Below are 11,250 nucleotides of genomic sequence, written 5' to 3' on the forward strand. Positions count from 1 at the left end.
TACCCCCTAAGATCCACCATTTGCAGGAATATAAAAAAATAGAGAAATAATAATAACACAAGATTTTACAAGAAAAACTCTCAAAACAAGAGAAAAATTACAAGACTGAAAGAAAAAAATCTACTATGTGAAAAATTATTACAATCACACAATTTATCTCCTCACTACAAACACACTGACAAAACTTTTCCTACTAATAAAATTTTAACTTATACCCTTTTCTATTTTACAAAATTGACAACAAAGAAATTTAATTAGAGTAAGAAGTTACTAGTTCAATATTTGACTAGTGCACTTAATCAAGAAGACTAAACCTCATTTTATAGGTCTTGGTCCTTGCTCCTCTTTTATTCCTAACCAATGTAGGACTAAAACAAATGAGCAAAACCCTAATAGTTCTAGATTGGAACGGCCCCAACAACGTGATACCTCGTGTTCTTGTTTGTTATCCATGATAACCATATAACCTAAATTAGAAGCTCTAGGTGGTCGTGCTAAGAGATTTCTTGGGGCATTTTTGTACTCCGAAAGGTGCCTTGTCATGTACATCTCTCTACGTCTCATTTGCTAGCTATTGGCCGTTTGTCATGGGATGCGTGTATATATATGGACAAAAATCTTGTACGCATGCAAGATCATGCTGATAAACACAATGAAACGATGGCCAACCCAATATTGCACATCACTTGAAGCAGCTTCCAACCTTTGATGATAAGTTACTTTTTTCCAGGTTTTTTGGGAAAACGGGTTGGAATTTCGTTTGTTAACGCCGGATTGAACAGATGAGTGATGTAGAAATAATAAATAGATTTAAAAGATAAAAAGATAAAAAGGGTAACTTCTACTCTTGAGAGTATGCCTTATTTGCATATTAGATTGAGTTGAGATGAGTTAAAATTTTTATAAATAATAATTAGTTAAAATAGTAAAGTGAGTTTTGTGAAGTCTATCTAAGATAAGTTTATATGTATTTAAATGTTAAAATATATTTAGATGTATTTATAGAAAATTAAAAAATGTAATAGGTTCCGCATGTAAAGAGATTTTAAATTTAGTGATTTGAGAATTATGTGCCTAAATATTATATTCGACTTAAAATTAGACTAAATTAAGACTCAGATCATCTCAATGATGTAAATCTCAATTAACTTCCAAACGGAGCCTTAATTTTGTGGTTGGTTTTCTTGTTGCTGTCCTTACCCGATCTGTTCCGGCCATTTCCATCTTTTCGCATTACATTACATAGGAAAGATTTGATCAATACCAAAGCGTAAGATAATACACAAATGAAAAGTAAGAAAATGCCAACACATCTAAGTTCTCTACACCCACAACACATTACCGCCATGAACTGGGTCTGGAACGAAGTCATGACCAAGTATCTGCATGTTCATCAATGAAGTCATCCCAGCTGTATCCCCATAATCAACGGCAAATCTACATATATATATATATATAGCTTCCCTAGGCTCCCCTACCCTCACTTCTTCTTCTTCTTCTTCTTCTTCTTCAAAATTCAAAATAGTTTCTAAATTTTATTCATAAAGGATAATCATACACCATGCACCAACTATTCTATAATTCCAAATTTCAAATTATTTCTTTTTACTTTAATTCAAAATGATTGTCCTAGTAACAGTCTAAAGTACAAGAAAGAAAAAAATAAAAAAATAATTATTTAATACTTAGTTGTGAACCAATTGTAATATAGATGTAATTATATCATTTTCCCCCCAAAAAATTTATAATTTCCTTATTCCCATATGCTTTCTAAAATTTTGTAAAATTTCATATATATAGCAATGTCTCTTTCTAATTTGTTTCCTATAACCTCTAGATTTTGTATAATTTCTATATATTATTTATTTTCAAGTATGTGGCCACATTAAAATTTAATTAAAACTAAGATTAAGAGAAATAATAAACTATTAACATTGACCCTAAAGTTTTTTAACATACAATTTTAAGTTTCTTAATATAGAATTCAAAGTGAATATACTAGAAAAAATATTTAAGATTGATGATTTATAGGAAAAATAATAGAGATGATTTATCCTTTAAACTTTATTGAGCAATAAAAAGTTTATTTAAGATCTCAATTGTAGTATTCTATGTTTAATGTGACATCAAAATAGATAGATTTTATATAAAATTTGATAAACTAGCTTAGATATTAGATTTACATATGGCATTTTAAAAGATCATGTGATACTTTATACAAAGAAAATATTTTCTAAATATTTCATATTTACAAAAATAATAATGGATAAATATTATTCTATAAAATATTATTATAAAAATCTGAAACAGGCATTAAGTTATGTTTTTAAAATTTTATTTCTACATTATTTGACAACTTATTGAGATTTAATTTTATATATGCTTTATGATTTTGTAATATTTTTTTTTTATTTTACATAAATTCGCCACTGCCCATAATCATATACATAAACACCTTTGGTCAAGGAATTAGGACATTCGATCTGCGGTCTCAACTGCGGATGATAAGGACTTGCGGCATTACTCTGAAGCATGCTCAGATCCGAATTTCAAAGGTGTACTTTCACAGACCCACTAACATGATCAGCTTTTCCTCCTTTTACAGTAGTTGCTGATCAGGGAGGGAGTGCCAGAAGAAAGAGGAACTCTACCTCGATAATTTCCTCTTCTTCCCGAAATCGTGAATAATTATTTTTTATTTACCTGTTCATGTGTATCATGTTCTTGATTTTATTAAGGCATCTAATAATAAAAGACGTACCATCTGTCATATGTTTCGATAATCACAATCATTGAAGCATAATTTGCAATTGGATTGCAATGTTGTCTATTTTTTATTGCAATAGGTAGGAATTTCTAACTGTTAATACAGCACATTAGGAAACATTAATGTGCATGAACTTCTCCAAAACAGTACTCTATAAAAGAGCTCCCTTCGTAATCCAAATTAGGACAAATTAACAACCACATCATTGACAGCAAGATCAAAAGAAAATGCGAAGAGAAAGAAAATGGAAGTGAAGTCAATGGCATGAGATTTTATTTGGGGAGGGCTGGATCGATGAGCACCAAGATAGATTATTAGTTGCATTATTTGTTCGCTCCCACTGTACTCTTAGCAGCATCAACAGCCCCTTGCGCCTTGGCCTTCACCTCCTGAGTAGCCTGAAAAAGAACTCCATTCTTCAGCAAATATATATCACTGATGCGAGCCTCAAGCATGAGATTAAACAGGCTAGGCAGTTGTCTCAGATAATTAAGCATTTAATTTGATGGCTTATAAAAGGAAAATCATCTTGATTTGATTTCATGATGTGTTTATATATAAATTCCAACGTAGCAAAAACTTTGGCAAACCTCTTGGCATGATTCTTTGGCACTTTGGGCAGCATTGCCAGCCTTTTCCATCATACCGCTTGCCTTTTCCTGAACCAAACAGGAAAAACGCATCATAAGTACCATCGCTTTAGATGCATCGCGATCATGCATGCAGGTTTAAATGGCTCGAGTGGACTCGAAATATGGACAATAAGATATGCATGTATATATGCATACAAGTGTACAACTCACCTGACATTGGCCCTTGGTCTGCCCAGCTTCGTAACTTACCTTCTGGGATTGGTCCATGATCAGTAAATTTAAATGCTCTCTTTGGAATGCAAACACTCTGTATTGTAAATGAAACGAAACTCTGAGATTTCAACTTGGTACTGTAGCTCACAAAATGTGTGAAAATTTATAGGGTTTTCAGACCAACCCATTGCTTGACACGTACGTGATTCGTCAAATATATATTTTGTTCACAACCTCACGTGGCATCCTATGATTGAAAAACGGGCACCTTGGCCTTAGGACCAGGAACGGCTTTTGATGATACTTGCTATTCAGTTCAAAGCTGGTTACGACTTTAGAGGGATACATGGACTTTATCTTAATTAGTCAGTTTTGTGTTTTCAGAAATGCTAAAGGCACGCATGGGTTTTTCGACTATTATTTTTTTCTCTAATGATTAAAGAAATGTTTTTTAATAATATTGTATTTTTTTTAAATATTTAAAATCATTAAAAATATATCTTTATATATATAAAGTAGCTATCTAATATAATTTTATTGGTTTAACGATTTTTATTATTTTATCGTTAAAATTAACGCCGTTAGTTACATAAATAAATTAAAATGACATCTTTTCTTAAAAGTTCTTATTTTTTTATTCTCTTGCTCCCCAATCCTTTATGAATAAATTCATAATTATTTAAGTTTATGCAGCTAGCACGCATCGATCATATAAACCATACATTAATGATCATTTATTTAGGAGGTATATTAGATATATATCTTCTATTATATATATATATATATCTATATAAATATATATTCTATACAATAATTAAGTTTAAATTTATTTACCAACTATATTTACGAATTCAATTATTTTAATAAAATATTATTTATTTATCAATTTAAATTCATTATGAAACATTAAAATCAAATAATAATATTTTATAAAAACCTTAGTATTTTATTTCTTTACGAAAATTATATCATTTTTTAAAAAATAATCACTTTATTAAACTAAGAAACGGTTTTGGTTAAGGTTTTTTTTTTTAATGTATTTATTGTTTCTAGTCGTATTTAAGAATACATACAGTAGTAAATAATAAGATTTTAATTCTAAATATTTTAAAACCGATTTAAATCTATCTTACTATTTGATATTAAAAATTATATATTTTTTTTAAAATATTACATTATTAATTAAATTTTTTTAAATAAAAATAATATTTTTGTTTCTACGTTATCCAACGACTAATATATAGAAAAGAAGCAAAAGAATAAAAAAGTTTTTTACACTGTCTCGATCCCAGTCGGCATCTCCGTGGCTGAATAGCTACTCTTTATTAGACAACATCAAAGTAAGATATTATTCCTGACCATCGATCTGCCTACTCAGTTGCAATTTGCAACATTTAGAAGGTGGCATGGTCGGCGATAGGATTTTCTTCCTCTTGAGGTGGATCCACGTAAGCTGGACATACACACACCGACAAAATCTTCTGTACTTCTGACATTAATGAGTTGTGAATCGAAACTTTCTACTTTAAGTTTAATATATATATCTTTATATATGAAGAACATTAATGAGTTGTGAATTATAACTTTCTACTTTAATATATATATATGAAAAAAGATTTGTACGTTATATTATTATTTCATTTCTATTTTACTATATAAGGTGTAGAAAATTTATTATTATTTAATAATTTTTTATTATATAATTTTTTATTATCTAATAATAATAAATATAACATCTTATATAATAAAATAAAAATAAAATGAGAGTATAAAATTTATATATATATTTCTTTCGAACAAGAAAAGAAATATTTCAAGTTACTATTTTAAAGCTTATAATTTCTTGTAACATCGTAAGCATCATAAGTGTTGTCCAGATGACTAACATAAGAAGAGAGTGAATTGAATTATATTTAAAAAAATAATAATTATAAATCAAATATATAATATAAAATATAAACAAAATACGAAACAGTAATAAATATAAAGAGTAAGGGTAAGAGAGAAGCAAACTCAGTATGTTAACGAGGTTCGGCCCCACTGCCTACGTCCTCGCCTCAAGCTACCCCTTGAGGATCCTCAAATTCACTATTCAACCTCCTTCAGGTGGAGATAGAAATCTATTATACTTTTGAACAACACCGCTACAAAAGATCCGTGTAGAACACCCTCTACACTTGCAATCACCTTACATGTGGTGATTCAACTATTCTCTGTGTAGAACACTTTCTACACGCACAAGAGTTATACACACCATTTTTCTAATACAAGAGCTGATAGTGGGTAGATTATCAGAAAACACTCATCAATGAGTAAAACAAGAACAATATAGCACAAACTATATCTCTCAAAAAGAAAAAGAATTAAGGCTCAATGCTTAGAGAAGAGAAAATAAAAGTTTTGAATGAATGTTGTATGCTCTTGGTATTGTAAATGTGAAGCTCTCAAATGATTTATTTATAGGCATATGAGACTTCATATTCAAATTAAAAAAGATTCACATGTCAAAGACAATATCATTCACTTTTTCAAAAAATTCAAATAAAAGATTCTTCTTTTTCAATTGTCAAAGACAACATCATTCATTTTTCAAAAATTTCAAATCTAATCTTTTACTTTTGGCATATGACAAAAGGAGCACATTTTTTTTTTCAAACAAATCAAACCTAATCTTTTACTTTTTGCATATGACAAAAAGAGCACACTTTACTTTTCAAAAAATTCAAACCTAATCTTTTACTTTTTACATATGACAAAAGGAGCACACTTTACTTTTCAAATATTTCAAACAAAATCATCTACCTTTTGCATAAGTCGAAAAAAAGCATCAATCACTTTTGAAAAAATTCAAACAAAACATGCACATGCGAAAGATGACAATCAATCATTTTTAATATTTTCAAAGTTCAACCCTTTAATCAAGGTATGCACATTTGAAAGATGACAATCAATTATTTTTCAAAATTTTCAAATTTAATTTTCAAAATATTCATGCACATGAAGAAAATGTATTTTAATGCTTTATGATAAAATATTAATTTTGAGCATTAATCCTAATTTTGAATTTTGAAGAGATTTACAACATTACTCTATAACTTTAATGTGAATTTATTCCTTTCTTCCTCATGCTTGTTTCCTTGATGTGCTTGACTCCATTGTGTAGATAACTTGGACTTGAGACTTCTTTATTCTTCGAATTAATTTGTTATCATCAAAATTCATGTGTAGATATATAATTACACAAAATTTAAAACTTTGAATTCAACAATAAGTACTGCATGACTAAATAAAAATTGACAGATACTAAAGTATAATGTTAAGTATTAGGTAATTTTAAAATACATATACAATTATCGTTTGATCTTTTAATGACGCGGTGACATTTTGTAATAATCAAATGGACTCATATTTCAAAAACTTATAAAATCAATACTCAGTTAATGCATACATAGATATATAATAAATGATATTTGCAGCCGTGATTATGTAATCGGTGTGCAGTCACTTTTTTTTAAAGTAAATTAATATGAGATCTACATGAAAAAAAATTATTTTTATAATTTTTTTTTATTCATTCCGTACAATCGTTTACATCTCGCTTACATGTGCCGACTGTATCTAATAGTTCTGTATATATATATATATATATATATTTATATATGAGTTATAATTACATTTGGAGGGGGACCATACAAAATAATAAATAATTAATGACGTAGAAACTTTAAAGATTGTCGGGGCCATACTGCCCCTGGTCAAAGGTCAACAATATTCCTACACATGACCATGTTATGACAGTGCAGAAATTGTTTGGACGCAAAGATACTATCTAATTAAGAGTACGTAGTGAGGAATAAAATGTTCAAAATAGAAAGTTAGTATATATCTGAGATGATTTAATTATTAATATTTGTTATTGAGAAATTAAGTAAGAAGAAGATGATCCGCGTGGAGCCACGTAATGGTTTGACTACTCCATCTGCCAAAGTGCAGCTGTGGACCAGGTCACCCTCCAATTAATGAACGTAGATTTCACCGCCCCAATTATAACACGATCCTCCTTTGCCAACCACGTACTCTACCAAAAGCATTTTAAATTTTAATCCATCTTTTTCCACCCTGTATTTTCCATCTCTTTAATTTCTCACCGTTTTTTTCAGGAAACGCTAGCTCCCAAGTATCTCTGATTGTTGTGATTTCCATAATTATTAATAATATCCATTCCTTTCCTTAATCCTAGTGCTTAAATTCTGTTCTCAATGCATATAAGAAAGGTTCATAGGTTATTTTATTGTATTCATATATTGTATATATAGAGCCTCCCTCTCCGCCAAAGCCTCAAGAACGCACACATAACAAAGACAGTACTACCGGATCAGTGTTCGGTCCAAATTTTTTTGAGAGAGAGATACAAAGAGAGAGAATCATCCTTTCAATTGTTTTTTTTTTGGCAATTGGAAGGCTTTTATTTTGATGGCAAGCCGTGTAATAGTCTCTCCTCCGAAGCTCCTCAGAACTCTAAGCCACTTCACGAGGCCACTCAACTCCTCCTCCTCCTCCTCATCCATCGCCGTTCATCTCACCGATAATTCTGAACCCAACAGACCACCATCCGCAACAGCCTCCTCCGTCCTCAACCTCGACGATGCCGAGAAGCTCTTCTCTTCCGTACCCACCATGAAGCTCTTCCGCGCCTCTGCCAACCTCCACGCCGCTGCCATCGAGCCCATGGTCGATTTCGGGACGTGGCTCATGAAGTCCAAGCTCATGGACGTGGACGTGGTGCGAGGTGCCATATTGGGCGCCATACGACACACTTTTTACGAGCACTTCTGTGCTGGCGAGGACGCCGTCTCGGCTGGACGGACAGTGCGGAGGCTCGACCATGCCGGCCTCAGAGCCATGCTTACCTACGCCGTCGAATACGCCGCCGACAACGACTCTTGTGATCGCAACTTGGACGCCTTCCTTCATACCGTTGAGTCCTCCAAGTCTCTTCCACCATCTGTAAGCTTTCATTTTCACACCCTCCTTCCCCACTTGTTTCATTTGCTTCTAGAATCTCTTCTTCTTCTTCTTCTTCATCATTCATAAATAACTTACTTTATGCTACTCATCTATGTATAGATAAATATAACATATTCATTCAGGTTGGATTGGATCAGTACTGGATTGAATTCATTAAGAAATATATAACAGTGTTTCCAAGAAATTTATTCTCTCAAAAAAGGAAAGAAAATACAAACAACAAAGATCTCGTGACTTGTGAGGTAGAAATATTGAATTTCTTCTTTTCCTTTTTAGTTTTTTTATCATGTTTATTATGATCATAATTTGTCTTGGGTCTCCTACCAATTTGGGTAGGTTAGATGCAACCGATCCTACCTAGAACCGAATAGGCGTTAAACATTTTGGTTCAAGTTATGCTATAAAGGCGGATGAAACAGGGGAGAGCGGCCCTTTCTGGGTTAGAAGTTGGAACATATTTCGGCAAGTTTACGGTGCTGATTAGTTATCTAGCTAATAGTTTTTAGTGTACAACGTTTCCTTCGTTTTTTTTCAGAAAAAAATAAAAAGGTTAAAACTACATTTTAAGTTTGGCAAAAGCTATTAGCTCAAGAATGGTCTTAACTACATTGGATGACTCGAAAATTCTATATACGACTACTAAAACCGTATGAGTGTACAATTGTGCTACTTTTTCCTGCGAAGCTTGTGTTTTGAAAAAAAAGAAAAGTTCACACGACAATACTTTGACGTAACTATTTTTATTTCCTCTACTTTTCACCTTGGGAACGTGTACAAATTCGCAAGCTTGTCTAGCTTGGAGAAAGCTCTACTCCAATTTCACCATGCTATCCGTTGGATGCTATAGAAAATCCCTATTGACTTGTCAAAAGGATGGCTTGATTTGAGTTCTTCATTTCTTTCTCCGTGACTTTGGGCAGTTTGGTCTAACTTCGATAATAGAGGAATAATTGAGTTTTTTCTTTCAAAAGGTGAGCTTTGTCATTGTCAAGATCACTGCTATTTGCCCCAAGAAGCTGCTTGAGCGGGTCAGTGACTTGTTGAGATGGCAACACAAAGACCCTTCTTTCAATCTGCCATGGAAGCTGGATACCCTCCCAATTTTCTCTGATTCAAGCCCTACCTATCACACCCTCAGAAAGCCAGAACCATTAACCCCACAAGAAGAGCATGATCTCCAATTAGGCCACCAGAGACTGCAAAAGATATGCCAAAAATGCGTCGAAGCAAATATTCGTTTGACGGTTGATGCAGAGCATTCATTCGTTCAGCCTGCCATTGATTACTTTACTTACTCTTCGGCCATCTTGTACAACAGAGATGATAATCCAATAATGTTTGGGACTATTCAATGCTACTTGAAAGATGCAAAAGAAAGATTGTTGCTCGCATCAAAGGCTGCAGACAAAATGAGTGTTCCCATGGGGTTCAAATTGGTGAGAGGAGCTTACATGTCAAGTGAAAGTAAACTAGCTTCTTCTTTAGGCTTTGAATCTCCTATTCACAATGGCATAGAAGAAACACATGAGTGCTACAATGACTGTGCTTCTATCATGCTCGAAAAGATTGCCAATGGCCCTGGTGCACTTGTTCTTGCAACTCATAATGTTGAATCGGGTAAAGAATCTGAACTTTTAGTTTTTGCCGATGTATAAGTCATGCATAATGGGTTTTGAGTGGCATATCTAATTCAAGATGTTGATGGCAATAGGGAGAGTGGCAGTGGCAAAAGCTCACGATTTGGGTATTGGGAAGGTACACCAGAAACTACAATTTGCACAGCTATACGGTATGGCAGACGTGCTTTCCTTTAGCTTGAGAAATGCAGGGTTTCAAGTTAGCAAGTACATGCCATTTGGGCCTGTAGAGATGGTTATCCCATACCTTCTACGGAGGGCTGAAGAGAACAGAGGTCTTTTATCTGCTTCAACCCTTGACAGGCAACTCATTAGGTAAACTGTAGTTTTAAGAGCGAACTGAAAATTCTTTTATGGCTCGGAAGTTTGATCCGATGTTAATTCCTATACATGCAGGAAAGAGTTAAAAAGGAGACTAATGGCAGCTGTTTTCTGAGGAGCACAGCGTGGCTTTGAGCAATCGGTACAAAAACAAGAATTGTTATCATGCCAAACACTAAGCAGTCATTTTTCCCTGGAAGAAAGACTTCTAGGCACGAAGGAAGTTATTGAGAGTAAGGTTGATAGCATACTCTGTTTGGATACATACCTCGAAGCAATACCTTTTGCCTGTTCTGCCTCCACAAGTCAACACAATCTATTGATGCTTAATCGTGGTGTTTTTTCCCCGAGATTTATTGTCTATGAAAGTTCATTTTGATAGTTTGCTTGAAAGTTCTAGTTACTTCTAAATTTAGCAGGAATTAAACCAAGAAATGCATTCCGTATCGCCTTCAGTTAGCCTGTTCAATGGTCTATAAAATTAAAGTCTGTCCCATTGGTGGTGTAATCGTTATAAAATGTAGAGTATGGTCAATAGGAAAGTGCATGCTGTCATTTTATAAGAACTCGAAGTCTCAATCTCATACATTGATAGTGTATATCCTGTAGTTGTTTTAAAATAGGTGCGTGGTAGTATATCATAAATAAACCAAGAAGAAATGAAGAATGCTATTTGCGCAAGGGATAAGCA

The 11,250-nt window shown here is 32.8% G+C and overlaps 2 protein-coding genes across 2 annotated transcripts; one reads left to right on the forward strand and one right to left on the reverse strand.

Annotated features, from left to right (window-relative positions):
* Nucleotides 1-2,792: 2,792 nt before the first annotated feature.
* LOC122305656 (late embryogenesis abundant protein 2) lies at nt 2,793-3,732 on the reverse strand. Its single transcript, XM_043118232.1, has 3 exons — nt 3,571-3,732; nt 3,358-3,426; nt 2,793-3,165 (listed from the first exon to the last, which is right to left on the reverse strand). The coding sequence occupies exons 1-3, from the start codon at nt 3,625-3,627 to the stop codon at nt 3,091-3,093; spliced, it is 201 nt and encodes a 66-aa protein (XP_042974166.1). The 5' UTR covers nt 3,628-3,732; the 3' UTR covers nt 2,793-3,090.
* Nucleotides 3,733-7,739: 4,007 nt separating this feature from the next.
* LOC122302274 (proline dehydrogenase 2, mitochondrial) lies at nt 7,740-11,125 on the forward strand. Its single transcript, XM_043113460.1, has 4 exons — nt 7,740-8,580; nt 9,573-10,218; nt 10,313-10,553; nt 10,635-11,125. The coding sequence occupies exons 1-4, from the start codon at nt 8,047-8,049 to the stop codon at nt 10,672-10,674; spliced, it is 1,461 nt and encodes a 486-aa protein (XP_042969394.1). The 5' UTR covers nt 7,740-8,046; the 3' UTR covers nt 10,675-11,125.
* Nucleotides 11,126-11,250: the final 125 nt, after the last annotated feature.

This window comes from Carya illinoinensis, chromosome 3, assembly GCF_018687715.1.
Source record: "Carya illinoinensis cultivar Pawnee chromosome 3, C.illinoinensisPawnee_v1, whole genome shotgun sequence".
NCBI lineage: Eukaryota > Viridiplantae > Streptophyta > Magnoliopsida > Fagales > Juglandaceae > Carya > Carya illinoinensis.

Coding starts and splice junctions, on each gene's coding strand:
- LOC122302274 (XM_043113460.1), top strand. CDS start 8,047: ATGGCAAGCCGTGTAATAGTCTCTCCTCCGAAGCTCCTCAGAACTCTA. Junction 8,581..9,572: donor CCAAGTCTCTTCCACCATCT/GTAAGCTTTCAT, acceptor TTCTTTCAAAAG/GTGAGCTTTGTCATTGTCAA. Junction 10,219..10,312: donor AACTCATAATGTTGAATCGG/GTAAAGAATCTG, acceptor TGATGGCAATAG/GGAGAGTGGCAGTGGCAAAA.
- LOC122305656 (XM_043118232.1), bottom strand. CDS start 3,627: ATGGACCAATCCCAGAAGGTAAGTTACGAAGCTGGGCAGACCAAGGGC. Junction 3,427..3,570: donor AGACCAAGGGCCAATGTCAG/GTGAGTTGTACA, acceptor TGTTTGGTTCAG/GAAAAGGCAAGCGGTATGAT. Junction 3,166..3,357: donor CCAAAGAATCATGCCAAGAG/GTTTGCCAAAGT, acceptor GTTCTTTTTCAG/GCTACTCAGGAGGTGAAGGC.